Source organism: Herpailurus yagouaroundi, unplaced genomic scaffold (genome assembly GCF_014898765.1).
Source record: "Herpailurus yagouaroundi ecotype Mexico unplaced genomic scaffold, PumYag 28, whole genome shotgun sequence".
In the NCBI taxonomy this organism is placed as follows: domain Eukaryota; kingdom Metazoa; phylum Chordata; class Mammalia; order Carnivora; family Felidae; genus Herpailurus; species Herpailurus yagouaroundi.
Window position 1 is genome coordinate 82,572,294 of NW_024412376.1, and position 22,563 is coordinate 82,594,856.

The 22,563-nt window shown below is 37.4% G+C and overlaps 1 protein-coding gene across 1 annotated transcript in view; it reads right to left on the bottom strand.

Annotated features, from left to right (window-relative positions):
- Positions 1-22,563, bottom strand: part of BANK1 (B cell scaffold protein with ankyrin repeats 1) — a 315,691-nt gene that overhangs the window by 21,549 nt on the left and 271,579 nt on the right. The window contains exons 10-11 of the mRNA XM_040477430.1: positions 18,060-18,356; positions 3,798-3,863 (exon numbers count right to left, since the gene is read on the bottom strand). Coding sequence (XP_040333364.1) covers positions 3,798-3,863; positions 18,060-18,356 — 363 coding nt within the window. The remainder of the gene's footprint in view (positions 1-3,797; positions 3,864-18,059; positions 18,357-22,563) is intronic.

The following is a 22,563-nucleotide window of genomic DNA, read 5'->3' on the forward strand; positions in this document are numbered from 1 at the left end:
TAGGGGCCTAATGAATCCAAGCATTCCAGTCACTGGGAAGGGAACTTCCCTCTATAGATTTAAGAAATTGAAAGTAAGGGTTATCAATCAGTCCTCTATGAGTGTCATTAACATGACGCAGCCTTCAAAACTCTGATCAACTTCAAACCCACTGACAAAATTCAGTTCTCTGGCTTGCAATGTTTTTTTTTTTTTTTAATTTTTAAAAATGTTTATTCATTTTTGAGAGAGAGAGAGAGAGAGAGAGAGAGAGAGGAGAGAGAGAGACTGCATGAGTGGGGGAGGGGCAGAGAGAGAGGGAGACACAGAATCTGAAGCAGGCTCCAGGCTCTGAGCTGTCAGCACAGAGCTCAATGCAGGGCTCGAACCCACGAACCGTGAGATCATGACCTGAGCTGAAGTTGACCTAAGCTGAGCTTAAACTAATGAGCCACCCAGGTGCCTCTCTGAATAAACCCTTGACCACTCTGAGAAGTTCAGTTTTGAGAGAGGGGGAATGTGCTAGCCGCATATTCTGTGATACCACTCTGGCATTTTTCTAATTTCAAAACCAACTCAGGAATATGGATTTTAAGACTGTATTTTGATGGAAACTTTTATCTGTGATCCAAAATCCTCACCATTTTCCTTATATTTTTTCAGGATGTGAAAATTGAGTTGAAGAAATCTGTTAAGTTTCCATGGAAATGGTGCCAATTAATTTTTTCTGTTCCTCAGGAAAATTCCTTGACTTAGCAATAATGTAACTTCCTGGCAATCCCTTGGCAGTCTTGAATGTAGGGCATCTGAAACACTTATAATTTCAGAGGGAAAATAGTTGGCTCTTGTAATCCCTTTTTCTTCCAGCATATAGTGAAAGAATTAAATAATTTCTTTATCCTTCCTTAGAGAACCTGTTTAGTCCCTTTAGAAAATCTTGATTCTGACAAACATTTCAGAAAAGGGCCTTTTGTTTTTTGTTTTGTTTTGTTCTGTTTGGCGAAGCAGGTACTGCTCTTCTTATTATACCATGAAATCCCAGGATAGTTAAAGAGTAATCACTAATTCACTAATAAGCAGTTTTGATCACCTAGTATGTCCCATGGCCTGGATGGTCATAAATATCTGAAACGGTTTAGAGAAAAATGGTTGGACAGAGTAAACCCTTTGGGGTATTTAATTCCTTAATTTTAAAATCTTCCCAATTATTCTTAATTATCTCTTCTCCTACTAGATTCTGATTTCCCTGAAGACTGCAGTAATCAGGGAGGTTTTCCAACATTCTATGAGGTTTAATGTTCCTCTTCTCCTTGCAATAGAACAATATTCTTTTCTGTTCTGCAGAATTACTGATGTCTTCGGTTGGAGGGATCTAGGGAAACTGCTCTCAGGTGACTAATCTCAAATATTATCAATAAGTTGGATTTAAATATCTAGAGAGAAAAAATTCATACCAAATTTGATTAAAATTTCAGCATCCTCGCCCTAAAATCATTTTAAAAATCTAGCCATTGTTGACCTTGATGAAACCAATTAGGTAACAAGAGATGGGCAGAATTTGATCCAATAAAATATTTTACAATTAGGTTCTTGATTCCTTTCACTGTCCCCTTTTTTTCTGGTACAGAAAAGACTAGTTTTCTGTTCATACAATAGAAGAATGATTGGTCTCTTTTAGGCTTCATGGACACTACAGCTTTTCCTTAGGCTGCTCTCTGGGGGAAAGCCAGAGGACAACTGGTAAGAGCAAGAATTCCAAGGATCTTTTATTATTTTTGCTATTTGTCAGCTTCCTTCATCTCTGGTGGCCTTCTTCACGTTTCCCCCTTCATTCCAACAGCATTTAATTAAAACATGAAAATTGAATAATTTATTTAAAAATGCTTCAGGGAAATATTCTCCTAAAGAGCTCAAAGCACCCTTTCTCTTTATTCTTTCCCAAATGCTGTGAGGTATGTGGGGGAGTCCTGATAGGAATAATCTCTACTTTGTTAATCCTGCAGGAACTGTTTGATTCTCCTTGTACAATGATCTCATATGGAGTTCTGCACTTATTTCTTGAGACAGGTATAAAGGTCCAGTGGAAGGATAATGGTAACCTTAAAGAGAATAATCTTTTCCCTCATATTAGTGAATCACTAGAAATGGAAAGTGTCAAATAGAGGGGTTTTTTTGGCATATAAATTTGTAAGCAGTATATCTATGGGTTCAGGGAGGACCAGAAACTCTGCTTTATTATGTGCTGCATTCAAGCATCATGTACTTAATTGGGAGAATGATCTAAGTACAACCTTGCTGCCATTGGAAATGCCGCTTGAAGTGATGGATGAAGATCTCTCATTTAAAGACACACCTTTGTTTGGAAGACAATCCATGGCTGTCTTAGAAGCAGGTCCACTGAGGTTGTGTATTTTTTTTTAATGTTTATTAAATGTTTAAAGTTTATTAAAGTTTATTAAATTTTAATGTTTATTTATTTTTAATGTTTATTTAGTTTTGAGACATGGGGGAGAGGGGGCAGAGACAGAGGGAGCCAGAGGACCTGAAACGGGCTCTGTGCTGACAGCCCAGAGCCCAATGAGGAGCCTGAACTCATGAGCCATGAGATCATGACCTGAGCAGAGGTAACACACTTAATCGACTGAGCCACCCACACACTCCAAGGTGGTATATTTAACTGCTTGGTGGTATTAGAAGTTGGTGCAGTCATTGCCTAGCCATCTCTACGATGGCACAACAGGAAACTGGCTAGGGGGGTGTTTTGTGGCTGCTGTGAGATAACCTCTTGATTTTATTTTAACGTCTCTCTCAATAATTCACTGGTAGCAATTTCAAGGCAATGCTGTTTGGACTGAAGTTATTTTCGGATATTTATGACCATCCAGTCCATGGGACATACTAGCTGATCAAAACTGCTTATTACTGAATTAGTGATTAGTCTTTAACTATCCTGGGATTTCATGGTATAATAAGAAAATATCTGAAAAGGTTTAGAGAAAAATGGTTGGACAGAGGGTAAAAGCATCAGCACGTGCTCACTGGTGATCAGAGCCAGCCCCCTACATCTGTCACCTTTTACATTTCTCACTTTTGAACTTTAACCAAGCCCTTATTATCGGGGGGCGGGGGGAGGATCACAATAAATAACCCACTAGAGTTTCTCTTTTCAATAGGAACCACGGATGTCAGGGTAAACCGGAGGCAGCTGCCTCTTTGTAGAGCAAGAGGAAAATTTTTCCACTGTGTGTGATGTCTCTATAGCTTCAGTATTCAGCTCTTTTCTGCATGACAAGTAAGTGTTCTCCAAAATGCTGGATCAAGTGCTGAAGGCAAGAGAATAGTGAGAAAAGGGCACAGTCTTTGAATGGAGTTCAGTGCAGAGTACAGACATCCCACGCTAGTTCCCTTCATTGCGGAATCAATCATCTGTCCGCCACTGCCCCCAATTTACGTTCCAGAGGCTACTCTCTCTAAAGGCCTATAATAGCATGGTCTCCATGCATGTTAGAGGATTTGTCTTACTTGACCTTCCCAGAGCCCTGCTAACAACATCATCAACATCGCCACAAACATTCTCACAAGGCTGTTTCTTGCCTTTATAAATTACAATAATTTTCTTGTATTAATCTTATTATGGCAAAATTATATTTGGGCAAGACACTAATTTAAGAGTAAAACTCATCAGGCACACAGTTATTATTACTATTGTTTGTTTTACAATTATTTACTTCTATCCTCGGAGACTTTATTCAATATTCATAAGGCTTCTTTAGATCTTACTTAGAGATTATTAAATAAACTGAAGCTCATGTGAATACCTTGTCTCTTAGGACCGTGGAACCTGTCGCCATCAGATTGTTTTCTGGCTGTCTTTTGTTGAAACACTGTAAAAAAAAATAGCACATAATATTTATAGAACACAAACATAAAAAAGAACAGAGCGTGGAATTCTCCAGGAAACCAGAACACGATACATCATTTTCCTTAGCAGCAATTCTTGGATTGTATTATTTTGAGTAGGAGGATTATTAAATTTACAATTTTCTCATTTGTGCAGCTTATCAGTCATTTCAGAAAGCATTTTCTTTAGGCAGAATAGTGCAATGCTGATGGAACACCTCGTTAAACTACTTAAATCAAGACATGATTCCATTTTGATATCAGGTAAAGATAAAAGGTGCGGTGTGCTAAAAATGATAAATGTTAAAATCACATGAGAAATCCCATTTGCACAGAAATTACTCATGCTGACTTTTGGTGATAAGCAAGGATAATGACTGTTTCTTCTTAAACAGATGAAAAGACTGCTGTATCTCACAGATGTAATAATAAAAAAAGACACTTTATTCTTGCATCACCTAGCTAGACCTCAGATATTAAAGCGGCTTATTTGAATTACTTCATTATCTGAAAAGTGCTTTGTTCTCGTTTATTATTTCTCACACGAAATTCCGTGAGACAAGTCAGCATTACTCACCTCATTTTGCAGAGAAAGATAAAATTGATTGTTTAATATTTATTGAGCACCCACAAAGTTCCGTATAACTCTGGCATTTGTTAGTGAAAAAGCCTATACCCTTTACAACTTGACTTTAGAAAATTGAACATCCCGGGGTTCGTTCCATTTATTTTTTATGGGGAGTCTGAATTACAGGGTCTGGGAACTTCAGGAGGACTTGGAAATTTACACCAACCTCATATGTTTAAAGATGAGGGAAGAGGAAGTTTTACTAACTCGTAAAAGGGCTAAGTAATTTTACAATAATCCTAGAACTGTTGTTAGTAGAAATGTGATTTAGAGCCTCAAGCCTTTAACTGCAATCTATTGCTTGGTTCTCCATAGCACTGCTGTCTCTTCTCTTCCATAACTATTTCCCTTTAAAGATAAAGAAGGAGCTGGAGGGAAGGGATTCAAAGGAACCTTTGAGCATTTCCAGCACACTGTGTCTCTCGTTCTTATTGGCAGGTCATCAGGATTTCCTGGGACAATGGAGCTGAGGCAAGTGACAGTGGGAGTGGTCCAGCTGGACAGTGCTTGACCACTCTGGTTGGAAGATGCATCCCAGGTGTTGTTTTATATCCTTATCTTTTTTTTTTTTTTAAATTTTTAATGTTTATTTTTGAGAGAGAGACACACACAGAGTGCGAGTGGGGGTGGCGCACAGAGAGAGAGGGAGACACAGAATCTGAAGCAGGTTCCAGGCTCTGAGCTGTCAGCACAGAGCTGGAGGCAGGGCTCAAACCCATGAACTGTGAGATCATGACATAAGCGGAAGGTGCCACTTAACCAACTGAGCCACCCAGGTGCCCCGGTTTTAATATTCTTTAAGCCAATCTATTCTCAAGGTCATACCTGCATTTAATCCACACCAAAATTCATACCACACCAAAAAGCATTTTTTAAGCATATATCGTTTGCCAGCTATTGTCAAGAGAAAGACTATTTGGCTCTACTATCCTCTTTCAAAGAGGAAAAGCAAATATATTTTCAAAGCATGATGTGTTTAAGAAAAATTATACACATATAATAACATTTCTGGTTGAAAACCAATTTTCTGCCTTGTTAGGATTTGGAAAACATGCTAAGTATAATTTAATGGCAAGTTCTGGGTTTGTGGTTTATATTTTTCCTTAAATATAATGATGGATATATGGTGTGTGAATATATTTTAGGATATTAGAAAAATTTTTACAAGTGATGCTTGATTTTTTTCCCATTGGCTGGTTCTAAAAAGTCTTGCAAAAATGAAACACTTTTGAAATTTTAATAACAGGCAGAGTCTTTGTGATTTTTTTAGCCAATATTGTGAAGATAATAACTAAAACTGTCTAAGACAAAGGAGCTGTAGTATGGCATCATTAATATGGAAAATAATCTGAATCCAAGGATAAGTTCAGACAACAAATTCTCCAAATAAAAAGTACATTAATTGATCAGTTTTAACAATTCTGCTGAATTTTAGAGCTACAGAGTACTTGGGCATGGAATTCGTTTTTCCAGAGTTTTGGCATTAATTGCTACATCCTCTATGTTGTTCTGCTGACAACAGATGCCTGACGTTTGTGAACTATCGTAAACGTTACACTCTCTCTGAGTTTCTAATCTAAGAATTATAAAGAGCATATTTTTTATTGTTAAGATTTCACCAGGGCTTACAGGTGGGAGAGCCGGGGATCTGAGGGAAGATTGGAAGGGGAGTAGGGTGTCTGAGCAGGATGGTTATCAAAGTGCTGATAACAGAACTTTTTAAAAGCAGGGTGTATGTCACACCCCACAGTACAAAGGCCCTTTCTACCTGGATAATCTCCTTTGCAATTCCCTTTTAAGTCACCTCCAGCTGCACCCATTTCAACTGGTCCCTTCCTACCACCTACAGACAAGCCTCAGTTCCTTACAGAGACTCACTTAGCAATCAGCACTTTGCCAAACACACCATTTTCTCATTGCTGTGGAAGATAGGAGGTGTTTTTGAATATGAGGTCATCTTGGAAAAAGGCCTACATTAACTCGTTTCTTGAAGAAAGAGCTAGTCCATCAAAACGATCACTGACTCAAACATGCATCACAAGGAAACATACTCTGTTAGTTTAAGGACAAGAATTCGTGAACCTTTCTTTTTTTACAGTTAATATTAGCTAAAACATTCTAAATTTACCAGTAAAGCCTTTGTTCTAAAAAGCTTTACACGTTTTTTGTTTACCATGTTCACTCACGCAAACCTTTATTTATAAGAGGTAAATACACAATCCATGGTATCGTGAGAATTGAACATTGGGTCATGGGTCACTCAGCGTTCTATATAAAAGTACATATTTTAGTACAAGATTTGTGGTGAATAAGATGAGAGTCTGTTGTAAATATACAGAAATTGAAAAACAAAAAACAAAAACAACATCCTGTATGCCAGAATGTTAACCAATTTGGCACAGTGAAAGGGGCATAGTTTTGTCTTAATGCTAATAATATGTGTGACATGGGGAAATGGCTTTCTCCTCCTGAGCCTTTATTTCATTGCTGATAAAGGCAGAGTTCAGACAGATGATCTCTGATGTCTCACTCAACTCTGACATTCTAAGATGCTACCAATTCTTATTTCCCAAATCATTCTAGGCCCATTCATCCTGAATAAATTCTTAAGTATGAATTTAAATAGGAGGCTCTGTTTTGAGGAAGAGATTATGTGTCTCAAGGGCTTAGAGTAATAGAAAAACTAGACAGTTAAATCACAGACCAAGGCTATTTTTTAAATAATATATGGAGGTGATCCTGTCCTTATGTGTTTGAATTCTTAGAGGGTACATTTTTTTTTTACCATATTTTACTGCATCAATGTTCAAAAAAATGCTATTAAGGCAATTATGACATACATCAACTTTGATGACTCTACCCCAGTGAAATCTTATTTTTCTTTCCTACCTAAAATTGGAACTTGAGAAGAAAGGAAAATGAGTACATTATTAGTAGTTGTCACCACCTTTAAACATTAAAAAAAGTTCATAGAGAAAGAAAAACAATTTTTGAGGTTCAAAATAATCTCAAACAATGCAAATGTCCCAAATACCACCTCCATTTATTTTAAATATTGGAGGAACAACTTCTATAAAATTTTCTCAAGAATAGAAATGACACTAAATGGAGAAAATTAGCATAGTATTAAATATTCAAAACATTAAGCAAAGTAGAACTATCAGAAGAACAGAGGAGGAGGAGGAGAAGGTGAAATATAACGAATTCATTGGCACTATTTGTCTTCCCAGGTTGCTTCTGTAAGAACATTCTTCATGTCAACTTCATCTGTGGCCTGTTTCAACCAAAGGGACCCTTCCAAAGCCACTCTCTTAAAACATCTGACAAAACTTATTTGGAATTACTTTGTAAGTGGCTAAGGTAATGCAAAGTCTGTGCAATAGCCAAACGCGTTCATAAAGATGTGACTTACGAACAACAAACCCCTTGATATTCCATGCCTGTTAGCGCAACATAAAATGTTTAGAGCTATCACTGAAGATTATTCCTGAAACTAGAGACTTGATATAAAAAATATGCAGACTTGTAGTGTGCTCTGGGTTCTCAGGGAATGTCACTGCACAGGTAGCAGCAGTGTGTTTATTATTCATTCAACAACGTTTCAGTAGGTTGCTACTGTGTAATCAACTACAGTGCTAGGTCCTGAAGATGCAAAGGCAAATAAGATCCAGTCATAGTTTCTATACTGTCCTCCATTTTGATGTATTCATTTAAGCAAAGGTCAAAGGTGTCATTAGTACCTACTGAGGAGAGGGGATAGAAATGAGAATCAAGGAGGGTGAGGGTGGTCATTTGACCCCCTTAGCCTTACTCTTCCCACCTTGTTACCTCAACTTTACACCCTGGGAAAGCTAATCACAAAAAGGTAGAATGACTATAAACAACTCCCTTGTCTAACCAGCAAAAACAAGTTAGCAGAACGTTCTAATCCAATAAGTAGTCACGTTGGCTAATCAAACTGAAGCTCAGAGGAGAGATATAGCTTCTTTGCAAATTGACCAAGATGGATTGAGCACTCCAATTGGCTTAAAACCACCATTTCATTCAGCTAGCAATAGCTACAGGTTATTAATTTGAACAAATTTATCAAACACAGGTCACTACATTTGACTAGGCACATTAGGGTGGGAATGGCTACAGAGAGTCACATCAGCCACATACTATGAAGGTCTTCCACACAAAAGCAATTTATGGTCTGGGAGATGAATATAGTCAGGAGTTGCGACCTGTTTTAAAAGGAGAATCTGCAAATGGTCAACCAGCACACAGGAGGTCACTGAGGTCAACCAGCACACAGGAGGCTTACTTCTGAGATTGGTAGAGAAGGAAAGTTGGAAATCACATAACTATCAGATGGAAGATGGCATAAATATTCTAATTCAATGGCAATATCAATTTTCTCCTAAGGAGAAAGCATGAATTGTCTTTCCAATTTGTAATGGAAACTAAGTCTAATAGGCATGTTCCCATAAAAATCTTCTCCCAAACTAGGAAATATTACTATAAATTATTTTTTTCTATTTCTAAGGAATTTAATTTTTACTAGAGTTGAATGCAAACTGTTTTTATTTGCATACTTATTCCTTTTGATGCAAATCAGATAATTTCTATTCTAGAAATGTTTCTTATCCAGGAAGTTGAGACATTCAGAGGGAGAGAGAGCAGTTGGTTTGTGGAATTCTGTGTAATTAGAGCTTGAGGCCATTGCAATGAGTTTATTAGCAAGATCTCCAACCCACCACCGAGCAGGCAGATCCTTCTTCCTTCTGTTACCAGGCTGCTTGCATAGCACTAATCTGGGGGTTTGTCTCCTCCCATATGATTTCATTTGGGTTCACTGCCTAATTTTTTTTTTTTTGACCATTTGTATTCGATAATGATACAAGTGAAGACATTACTCTAGTAACATCCTTAGTAATTTTCCTTTGTTTTGCAGAGAAGTGCTTTGGGTTGTTAAGAAGCCACTGTAATACTTTAGAAATTATGATGAATTCACCTTTTGGTTCAAGCTTGGTGATTGCCAGAAATAACTTCTCTGGCCTCTCTTTTTATACCTATATGAGGAAATGTTGCTATCTTAGGAGGTAACCAATAGGATCTGGCCTCTGAACAGGCATTAAATGCTAATTCTGCTCTTAACACTCAGACTAGAGAAATGCAGACTGAAAATTCTAAGAGGACGGGGCTGTCCCCTTGGTGCAATGTGGTGTTCATTATGGATAGTTAATAAATAACTTGGAAAAGTCATGCAAGATGAGGTACTGGCATATGAAACCCAAGGTAAAAAGCCAAAGGTATATCACCTGCAAAGAGCTGACCCTGTCTCACCTCTGTGTCTATAGAATACCCTTCATCACAGTGATTACCATTTTTGCATCCTACTTTGTGCTGGCTACTATACATGTGTTGTTTCAATTCCCATGAAAACTCTATGAAGGAGGTTTTAGCATTCTTTTTTTTTTTTTTTTTCACCAAATGAAACAAGGTGATGTAACTTGCACAAAGTCACACAGCTTTTAAGTGGCTAAGTCATGATGCTACTTCCGTTTCATCTAGTTTCACAATCTTCATGAATTTCACTCTACCATGCTTCTGGTCCCTCAGAGGATGCTCTTCTCAGTGTGCCAATTTTCTCATTTTTCTCCACCTACTACACATTTAGAGGGAAAAAGATGCACACACTCAAAATGCTGATGAAAAATATTGTGCATTTACGAAATCTAAAGTAAGAAAAAAAGACAATTTGTGTGGATAGCTATTCGGCATCTATGATTTTATGTTCAAATGGCCCTTCCCTGAAGTATTCCGATGTTTACTTTGTCTCAACAATGGAAACAATCCATTACATGGTTTCTCAACCTTGGCACCGTGGACATTTTGGACTGACTAATTCTTTGTGATGGGGCCTTTCCTGTGCTCTATAAGTATTAGGTATAGTGGCATCTCTGGCCTTTACCCACTAGTCATTAGTACTGTCCCAGGGGTGACAACTGAAAATGTACCTAAACACTGCCAAATGTCTTCTGGGAGGCAAATCGCCACCAGTTACAAACTACTCTTCTAGGTCAATTAAACTTCTTACTGAAGAGATATTTAATAGAGTCTCTATAAGCATCAAAAGTTAAGGGGAAAAAGGCCAGATTTCATCCTGCTGTTGAATGAAAATCTAAGTGCTTGACAATATTTGCATTTTTTTTCACATGTAATATAAACCTTTTCATGTCAATTCACACCATAGTTGATTTCTGCCTCTTTCTCCATTCACTAACACACAGGAATTGAATTTCTGAAGAGGAGGCTGGAAGAGGGCCTCATTATTATGCCAACACTCTTAGCAGATGTTTAGCAAAGCCCTTCTTAGGTTTCATTCAATGTTTCTGTGATGTGTCACTGTGAGAAGGATGGAAAGAACAAATCAAAACACCTGGGTTACACAGGCAGGCTCGATTCCCTCTGAAGGACAGTGTGAGCACAGGTTTGAACAACTGTTCCTTTGCAGAGCTCTACCAGCACCCTGTTAAGGAAAGGGGAGAGGCAGAGAATCACAGGGGCATACAGGGGCACTGGGCTTACAAACAGAATGATAAATATGTCCCTCTGTCCTGAGAGTGCCTGTGATATACATATGAAGTCCTGGAGCTAAATGGCTTGGACAAGGTCACGAAGCCAGTGAGTAGGATCCAAGGCACTTGACGTAAGGCCTACTTTAATCCACTTGACCACATTTCTTCACTAATGAGAACAGAGACCATTCTGTTCTCTCACATACACAATGAATGATATGGATTAATTTTCCTAAGAGAGTCTACAAGGTCTTTTTTTTCTGTTTGCATTTCAATTACATTGTATGTGATCAATTTCAAGTACAAATGAATTACAAGTGGAAAATTTCTGAGAGCAACTGAGTTGCACTTGACATTTTGGGGTCCCAGTAGCTGAGTAGCTCTCAAAAAGGTCATATACAACTTTGTTGCTCTGCAAAATGCCAAGGGCAACTCAGTGGCAATTGAAAATTGAAAGGGAAATTACATTCTACCCCAAATCAGCAGCATAGACTCTGAAGAAGGATCTTGGTTCTATGAACTGTGTGATGGGAAAATGGGAAATTGTGCATTGATGTTGAAAAATTTTCCCCAATAGGCAGTCATCTCTTTGCATGATTTATAGATATAGTTTTACTACCAATCTATATACACTATGCACAGCGTTCATTTTCTTTCCTTGATTAGTCTTAAATCAAGAATTCTGTCATTAAGGAGGACGGTGAATCCATATTAATTCCTCCATATTCTCGAAGCTTAATGAACCTGATCCTCTGCCATATTATGTGGAGAAAAAGATGGAGAGAACACAGATCTGAGCACACAGATTTCAAAAACTTTTCATTTAAGAAAAATGAGTTAGTCTTTTTGTGGTTGTTCTCACAAAGTAGGTTTAGTATAACAGTCATGGAATGGAAAAAATCAGAAACATATCTCTTAATAAAATGAACCATGGGTTCGGTTTTGCATTAATAAGTTACATTTCCAGGGGCAGGAGACGGTGGTGATGGTTGAAATAGAGCTTCTCTCTGACACGTTATGCTGTGTGAAGCGGTTAGAATGCTTAGTTCTAAATAGGAGAACTTCATAGCCATAGTATTTCAAACATAGGATGGTTCAACTGTCAAGACAAATATAGTATGATTTCATTCATATGTGGAATCTAAAAAAAATGAATAAACAAACAAACAAAAAGCAGAATCAGACCTATAAACACAGAGAACAAACTGATGGTTGCCAGAGGGAGGTGGTGTGTGGGGAGGGGCAAAATGGGTGAAGGGGAGAGGGAGAGACCAGCTTCCAGTTATGGATGAATAAGTCATGGGGATGAAAGACACAGCATGGGGAGTACAGTCAATGGTATTGTAATAGCACTGCATCGTGACAAATGGTGAACACAACATAATGTATAAAGAAGCTGAATCACTATGTTGTACATCTGAAACTAACATAGCCTTGAGTGTCCACTACGCTAAAGAAAACAAAACAAAACAAAAAACAAACCATAAGATGGTTTAAAACGAGAAATTCTGGAATTAGTAGATTGATATATTATTCTGACCATCCTTCAGAGTGTTAGTAAAGTGTCCTAATGAACCACACTGATGTGGTTTTGGTCACTTTTATCATTTATTCATCTTTGTTTTTATTCAATTAATATTCATCAATTGTTCATAGTTTCTACTGTGAATTCAGCACTAAGCTTGGCACCAAAGATACAAGGATGGGCAAAACCAGAAAAGATTGGTCTTTCTTCTTGGATCTTATGGGTCAGAAGGAGGAAATAAATATTAAGAAATAATCCAGAAATAAATAGATCAGTAAAGGAAATTTGTGGTGTCCTGTGAACAGGCATGGGGACCAGGCTGATTTAAGTCCAAATCCTACATCTTCTTCTTCCTAATTTTATTATCATGGGCAAGACACTGGAACTCACCAAACATCAGTTTTGTCATCTATAAAATGAGGCTATTAGGGGCGCCTGGGTGGCGCAGTCGGTTAAGCGTCCGACTTCAGCCAGGTCACGATCTCGCGGTCCGTGAGTTCGAGCCCCGCGTCTGGCTCTGGGCTGATGGCTCGGAGCCTGGAGCCTGTTTCCGATTCTGTGTCTCCCTCTCTCTCTGCCCCTCCCCCGTTCATGCTTTGTCTCTCTCTGTCCCAAAAATAAATAAACGTTGAAAAAAAAATGAGGCTATTAATGCCAACCATGTAGGATTGTCCTGTGAATTAGAAATTATCATGAAGATTGTCTAATAGTAATTGTTATAATGAGTAGACTGAGCCAATTTATCCCTTTAGAGGACAGGATAACTCCCCTCAGCCCCCTTCTCTGGCTCTAATAGCTTTTTTACCCTCTGATTCTACCAGAATCCAGGAAGCACACACTTTTCCTATAATTTAAAGTTAGTTTATCAAAGTCATTGTCTGCCCAGAAACTGAGGAAAGACAAAGTAGAATTGCTTTTAATTATGATCTATTGAGTGTACGTCACATACCAAATATTGTTCTGGGTAATTATTGTTAATTTTATCTCCCTTAAAGATTACAAAAATCTTTGAGGTAGATATTATTTTTACCCCAAACTTAATGAGGAAATTGAATCTCAAATATATGACATTATTTGTTTAGATAATATCGGCTGAATCTCAATACTTTCTGCAAAGGTATAATGGGGAAACTCAGTTTTCCTCCTGTGTCTTTTATGTGTGTCTCCTTTTCTTTCACACTTCTGCCACACTCATAACACTCAACTTCATTTATGGTCACCAAACATGCGGAGTTTTTCCCCCATCAAGCAATTTATGACACCAGTTGAGTGTCCTACAATTTAACTCAATTCTGATACTATCTACCTGGTGATAGTGTCAGATCTCACAGTATGAGGGCTCAGTTCCACAAGACTGCTTCTACTCTACTTCAGATACCAATCATTAGTAGTAGATTCCTAGGTTATCCATAGCTTCTGTCTAATTTGGCTACAAATTGGAGATTCCCATGATTCCCTCTTCAGGTTCAATTAACTTGTTAGAGTGGCTCACAGACTTCATAAAAACATTTACTTACATTTTCCAATATATTAAAGGATATGATAAAGGGTACAGGTGAATAGCTAGATGAAAAAATCCATAGGGCAAAGTCTGGGAGGGTCCCAAGTGTAGGAGCTTCTGTTCCCATCAAGTAGGGATGTATCACCCTTCCTGTGTGGATTTGTTTGCCAACATGGAGTCTCTGGGAATCTCCTACTAGTAGGATTTTATGGAGACTTCCTCACATAGGCACAATTGATCAAGAAGTCGATTTTCAGCCCTTCGCCCTTCTCCAGAAAATGGGGGACTGGGGCTGAAGATTCCTTGCTGCTAATCATGACTTGGTGTATTTAATGCCTAGCCCTCATCCGGGTTTCCTCATTAGAGCAAAAAACACTCCTGCCATCCAGGAAATAACTTGAGGAAATTACAAGGTTTCAGGAGTCCTGTGCCAGGAACTGGGGGGTGGACATAAACATACATATTTTCTATTATCTCACAAAAGCCAACATAATTTTACTGTATCTCTCTGGTTTATCTGCCTAGTTTCCTTGCTAGTACTTTCTTGAACTTCTGAAATAGTAAGTTGGGATTGTGCATCCTGAATTCTTCTTCCATCTCCTATTCTACACCCTTCTCTTTGGCTATGTTAACACACCCTGTATGTGCCAACATTCTGCTACTACTTCTGTGCTCTGGCAAGAATTGGGGCAAATTAATGTTCTTCTAATTGAATGGGTGGCTTTCTGGGAAATGATGGCAATTTTATTTAATAGAGCTGCCTGAGCTATGGAAAAAAAAAGCAAAGATGTGATGAAAGACTCTTACCCTGTGAAATGCAAAGAACATCAAGAAAGAATTAGCTGATGAGGCAATGTTTTCCTAACGTGGGAACAGAATGATCAACAATCAATAGCATAAAAGGAAGAGGCAAGCGAGTGTGTCTCAGTGAAAGAGGAAAGGAAGAAATAATGGAAAGGAACTGTGGTGATCTCATTTACAGTTCATATTTTGCTACTGATTTGGGATATGGGGTAAAAACCATATATGCTTTTATATACTTAAGTGCAAAAAAATATGAAAACAAAAACCCCACATATTGTAACCCTGGTACCTGTCTTCATAAAACTCAAATAGAGTGAGAACAAACCACATTGTATAATTGAAGTAGAGAGATTTCTTATAAAGATTGAAGGGTGTCAAACTTGCGATAGGTGAGATAAATAGTTTCAAAAATTTCTTAGAAACTCAAGATTTCTAAGATTCTTTAAAGTTTCTGTGTGTGTGTGTGTGTGTGGGTATGTGTGTGTGTGTATGACAAATTGTACCATTGTCTTGTAAGGAATTAATTAATACACAGAAAGATTTTATCATCTGGTACTCATACATCTTTATGTAATTAATGAATAAATGAACCAGGAGAAAAATCATCTCAGTTCTCTTATTTAATGTGGGATAAACTAAAGGTCTAAAGCAATCATAGCTCCAAAGTCCTTCTCCAATGAACTGAGGCAATCATCCATGATGGAAGGTTTATTCTTTGGAGAAACCGAACAAAAGTAGTTCTGGCCATGGACACGAGGCACAGTGGGTCACAAGAGTTACACACTGAGCTGAACACAGGGAGAACAAGTTGAATTATGCATTCTAAATAGTGAAATTTCCCAGTTTCCTTCCCACACTTCATCTCAGACTTCTGGCAACCAGACATATAAAGTAGGTTGGAATTTTGGACTTTATTCTAGGAAAACTGAAAAGGATAGAAAAATAGATGTATATAAACTAACATTGTGGGGTAGGTAATTTAATGAAAAAGTTGTTTATCTCCCCTTCTAATGCAGTCCACAAATTAATAAGTAGAGTTTCCATTTAGGTTTTTGGAGCTTCATAAAAGCACAGTTAAGATATTTGATGGATGTATCAAACATTCCAGATAGCACAAAAAGCAAACAAAGGTAATAGAGATAATATGAAAACTACAGAACAATTAAAATCACAAAAATTTTAAACATCAAATCAGAACAAAATAAAAGAAAACAATAACAAAGGTATTGAATTCCACTGCCCTCACCACTTCCAAAGAAAGAGAAAATAAATATACAAAAATAACAAATTGAGGACAAGAAATGCATGTTCATACGAGGTACTGATACACAGAGGTCATCTCTCAGACACTATGGAGTTGCGCAGTACACCCAACCAAACAGAAAATGAGAGTATGACAGCCAAGAAAAGAATGGGAAGATAAAATGCAAAAAGTAGAACATCGCAACATGGGAGTCTCTACCTGTGGTCCTGAGAACACCCCAAGGAATGGGATATAGAAGACGATGTACCTCTTCAGAAACTTCTAGAATAAAACTAAATTCTTGTGTTGAGCTGTATCTATTTTCTTTCTTTAAAAAAATATTTAGTGGTGGGGCACCTGGGAGGCTCAGTCGGTTGGGCATCCGACTTCGGCTCAGGTCATGATCTCACAGCTTGTGAATTCACAGCTCAGAGCCTGGAGCCTGCTTCAGATTCTGTGTCTCCCTCTCTCTCTGCCCCTCCCCTGCTCATACTCTGTCTCTCTCTCCCCCTTCAAAAAAAATAAACATTAAAAAAAATTTTTTTTTTAATTTTTATTGGTAGGTAGTATCCTTGTCTAAGGCCTAGTAATATTCTAGAGATCACTATATTCGACAATCTAAGAATTTCTAATTGCACCTACTCCCTGACATAATAATTTAGACGATTGTTCCAGCTGACATTTTATTTTAGCTGACACATTTATTAATTTGTTATTTTCTAATTTGTAATAGTTTCTTGAACATTGTCAGCAGATCACTGTTGAGTAAGTACATTGTACACTCGTAATTAACTTTACACGTACTTGATAAATTTTCTTATACAAATTATATATTTCCCAATACATAATGCATAAGCAATGGAGTGGTTTTTTGGGAACATATTAAGCATAGGTGAGTAACTTGTGCTTCTTTTCTGTAGGTTTGCGGTATATATTTAAATGTTCTGTTGGAGTACTTGGTTCGAATTGTTTGAATATATAATCTATTGCTTCTCAGCTTTAGTTATCCCTCAAACATTTTGTTTGTGTTCCATTCTGTTCAAAAATCTGTAATAAAGTGTCACATTGTACTCTAGGTATGTATTTGCATATCTGCCACTTAGGGGCTCTTCAAGGATGAAGAAATTGTTTTATGCCATTTTCTCAGTCCCTAGGATGGTATTTTAGCCCAAAAATGCACTCCAGTCCACGTGCATACAATGAGCTGATAAATAAAAGTCATCTCGCAGACACTATGGATTCATGGAGTACATCCAACCAAACAGTATAGAAGAGTGCTGGAAAATAACAATAGAGTATACTTTGCTGAGGCTATAGATATACAAAAGCTCAACAATTTTTTAGTTTTTTTTTTTTTTTTTTTAATTTAGATTCAACTCAGTAGAAAATGAGGAAGAAGAATTGGAGTCTAAAATGCAGTAGAAATTCTACGGCAGATAGTTGGGGTAAAAAATTAAGAGAGTAATTGGAGTTGCATATCTGAGATCCTAGTATTCACAACTTTTTCAGTTTTTAAAGTTGTTTTCAGTGGAATTAGGAGCAAAAAGTAAAGTTGTGGTAAGAAGTACTTCCCTCTTTTTCGTGTATTGCACATTATTCATAGGAGGTGAGCTTTCCTCTTGTAGAATTATAGAAAAAGTTTCAAATAGAATTTCTGCACATAAGCTGTGGTTTCATGTCTTTGGGTAATCTGTCAAAACTATTCTTCTTAATGAAGAACTAGAAACAAGAACCCTATTGTTATTCTTATTCTCTTTATTCATTGTGTTTCTATATTTAAAAATGTGCCAGTAAAATTCACCTATGACTTAAAAAGAATATTTCATCCATGGGGTTTTTGACTCCACCAAAAAACAGGACAACTCCTCCCACCCTCAAAGCATTCACACACACACACAGACAACAAAAAACATTACCTTGAGCTATGTAAGGTGTGGTTTCCTCTTTTGGAGGGATATTTGTGGGTCGAGGTGTAGGGGCAGGAGGTCTGTTTATTATAAAAGACCAACTCCCATTTTTTTTCTTTGTACTCATATTGGCCAATATCATGTCATAATCACTGTCTTCAATCTCAGCAAATGTATATGGGTCTTCCTCTTTCTCCTCTTCATTTTCTCTCCTTTCTTCTTTGGTCTCACCTCCTGTTTCCTGTCTTGCTCCGAGATCACACCAGTTTTGACTTCTTTCCATTTGGCCTTCCACCATTTTCCCTGCTTACGAAATATTTAGGTGGTGGTTACTCTTCTCTTACATGCAATATTACTGATGTCCTTCTGTCACTTTCTTGAAACTTCCCCCCTGAATAATTTGCACATTATCCTATAGACTTCTTTTCTTTTTTTTTTTTTTAAATGTTTATTTATTTTTGAGACAGAGACAGAGCATGAACAGGGGAGGGGCAGAGAGAGAGGGAGACACAGAATGCGAAACAGGCTCCAGGCTCTGAGCTGTCAGCACAGAGCCCGACGCGGGTCTCGAACTCACGGACCGTGAGATCATGACCTGAGCCGAAGTCGGACACTTAACCGACCGAGCCACCCAGGCGCCCCTATCCTATAGATGTCAAAAAGAAAAGTGAACTGTATAATTTACTACCATTCTCCTGCAGTTTGTAATTGTTACCTTTGTTTAAAAAAAAAAGTTTGTTAGAGGTGCCTGGCTGGCTCAGTCAGTAGAGCATGTGACTCTTGGTATCAGGGCTGTAAGGTCGAGCCCCACAATGGGTGTAGAGATTACTTAAAAATAAAATCTTACACCGTGTGAACTAATTGGAAGTAAAATAACAACTTAAAAAAAAAATAAAACATTTCACAACCAGAAAAAAAATCTTAAAAAAAGTGTTTAAAACACATATTTCTTTGAAAACATATAAATAGGCATATAAATATATGCTAAATATAAGCACATAGTTTACAAGGGATTTAATACCAGAAAATTGAAGGACAAAACTAAGCCTCCAGTTCCAAATGCTTTGAAAACTTATTTTTCAAGCAGAATATGCTAAGATTTTTTTTTTCCATTTGAAGTCATTTTACCATTCATAGGGCTTGCACTGAGTATTTTGCCCAACATTCAATTTCTCTGAAAATGACAGGGGGGAATAGCCAAACGTGCCATTACTCGCTTTCTTACAGTAAGTCTTACAGTGGTTTGACAAACTGAGTTTCAAAAATGTAACTCTTGATTTCTATAAGCCAGCATGAACCTCATTCTTAAAGGACATTGAAAGTAGGGTTTGTGACATGATGGCATGGATAATCAAAGGCTTAAAGATTAATTCATATGAAAAGACTAATCTTTTATGGTTTTAAAACTCAGCAAAATCTTTACATATTTTTTAAAGAATGTATTAAAATATTTTAGTAGCAGTTATTTAGAAGACAAAGTATCACATTCTTTGGTTAATGAGTATGAAAATTTTTATTAATGAAAATTTTTATTAAAAGACTTAAAATTTTTTAATGTTTATTTTTGAGAGAAAGAGAGAGAGAAAGAGAGAGAGAGAGAGAAAATGGAGGAGGGGCAGAGACAGAGGGACACAGAATCTGAAGCAGGCTCCAGGCTCTGAGCTGTCAGCACAGAGCCTGACATGGGGCTTGAACTCACGGACTGAGAGATCATAATTTGAGCCGAGATGCTCAACTGACTGAGCCACCCAGATGCCCCAAACATTAGACTATTGACAAATGTTTTGCTTAAAGCATTAATGAAAACAATAAAATGGAAAGAATTAAAGTTATTGACTTAAAAATCATTGCTTTTCTGGGTTGTTCTGAGAGATCATGCATGTGACCTAAGGGAGAACTACTCTCCTTCCTCTTTGGTGACAATCTGACCAAATGATTTCTGGGTTACTTATGGCTATTTTAGTGGAAAGATGTGGAAGCTAAGGAGAATGACAAGTTGTAGAACAAATAAAAATATATTATTTTCAGTAGTTCAGCAATTGTATGGGTAGGCTCATGAGGAGAGGCCAAGATCCTTCCCCAACCAGTCTTAGATCTGATTGTTTCAATTAGTTTAAGCCAAGAAGTAATGCCTAATTGCCTACCACCAACTTCCAAATCTGCATGATTTTCCTTTCTCCTTATGAATAATATGGTACTGAGATTTTGACTTCATGACTTCTGTTTCACTGACAGCATAACAGGTGAAACCAGATTAAGTGTGTGGGAAACATTTTTACAGTGTTTCATTTTTAGCGGAATGTGTCAACTATCTTACTTCTATCAACCCATTTCCTGAGCTGTTAAACTCTTTGTTTCTCCACCCACCCTCCTTCCCAACTCTTTCTAAAGTTGGGCTTGTAGCAGAAATAATACATTTTTCTTTTTTTATTTCCCAATGTATCCGATTCTACTTTTCACGTCAGAGAGGGGCCGTAGCATCCTCATTTCAAGTTGTGCATCAGGAGATAAAGATGAAACAAAATCACTCCTATCATTCTAATTTTTGAAAAAAACAACAGTAGCAGACTGTGCAACAAAGAGAAGAATCTTAAAAGCCGAGGAAACTGGTTTATAGAAGTATTTGATACAGTTTAATTACAGGCTTTATGGTCTTGGGTCTGAGTCAAAGAGGAATAATAGCGATTGTTGCCTTGCAAGTGTGTTCTGGAGAGAAAGAGGGACAATGTGTTCTTCATAAACTGACAAGTGTTCTATAGTGTTTTATATTATTTTTTTTCCTCCAGCGAATATGTCCATAAATCCATCCTGGGGAATCTGATGCTTAGGATATGAGGAGATGGCCCTTCCTCTTTCGGTAATTTGAGGGCATAAGGAAACTCATCCCAGAAAACAATTCTGTAGGTATCACTAGCTAAAATCAAAGACTCCACACAAATTCCCTGGCAAAAAGAAAGAAAGAAAGAAAGAAAGAAAGAAAGAAAGAAAGAAAGAAAGAAAAAGTGGTAGCTTCCAGTATTATTTTCAAAGGCTGTAATCAAAGAACTTTAAGAAAAAATATTGACATGTTATTTTCCATTACTTACAATATTAGCCCGACGAAAACATGTGGTCAAAACTAACACTGCATATCAAATGTAAAAGTATAAGGTTTTAAAATAAAAAGTGTGGATTTTGTTTTTTTGCTTCTTGTATTTGGTACTTTTCAGAAGATATACTTGCCAACATTACACTTCTGGTATTAGAAATCTGGTGATTGCTCTCTGTAGTTTTAGGCCTTCTAACCAACATACGGCATATAAAAATTTACATTAGGGAAAACACAATTTACTATTAGCTCTTTTAAGAGATTTAACTTGATGGAAGACAAGTTTGTCTTCTTTACAATTTATTTTAATAATTACATAAAATTATTCATATCTGTAAAAAGTGAGAAAATATACAAGAATTTTATTGACAGGGTACTGCTTACCTATGTCTCTCTCCCCACCCCCAGTATTGATACACCTACCTCCCTGATCTATCACAACGGTCTCTCAGAGACCATTGGCACGTAGTAGGTAATCAACACATATTTGTTGAATGAATGAAAGAAACAGAGGAGTGCCCATTAGGTTTTCCATACTTTCCATTAAGCAGGACTTTTCATCTCTGAGTACAGTGCATGACCTTAGTAAAGGTTTATGTTCATCAACTTGAACCTTTAGAGAGACAGGACCTTCAAGGATATAAATGCTAAATTTCATGGCTTCCAATTCACTTTTTGAAACAGTGTTTATTATACTTTATAGCCCTCTAGGATTCAACAGCTAAAGTACAATGGCAAACAGAGTTTTAATAATAGATATTTCTTTCACCTTATTAAAAGTTCATTGTAAGAACATTGTTTGAATTTGGAAAGTACATGTAAAATAGTAATCAATAATGTCGGTGATCATTAGTGACTGTAAGAGTGAGCCTGGAGATAGAAGTCTGTTAGGCTGTTGAACATTCCAGCCAGAAAGCCCAATATGGAACCTCCTGTCGATACTACCCACACCACCCCTGTCCTCCCCCCCCCGACTCCTGCCCCCATTACACATGGTAAATCTCGTATCTGGGAACAAATGCAATCACAGCCATTTAACTGTTCTTCCACGTTAGCAATATATTTAATGTTCTTAGGCTTTGGTCTCAGTGCAGTGTGAGAAACCCTTTACCACTTGCTTCCCCTGCAGCTACCAACTGAGTGACGTGCCCAAGGTCATTTTCAAATCTGTAAAACGTTAGCCTTTTCCTTTGCCAGATGACTTTTTTTTTTTTTTTAAAGGAAAGTTGTCATTTAGTTTTCCACATGATGCTTGAGGTTCATTTTACGTGAAGGAGTACAGACTCCTTCCAAGTTTTATTTCTCTGCTTGAAGCTTTGTAATGAGACTGCTCTGAAAGAAAGGAAGGGAGGGAAGGAGGAAGGAAATGTGGTAGGAAAGGGAAAGAAAGGGAGGATAGAGAGAAAGAAAGAAAGAAAGGAAGAA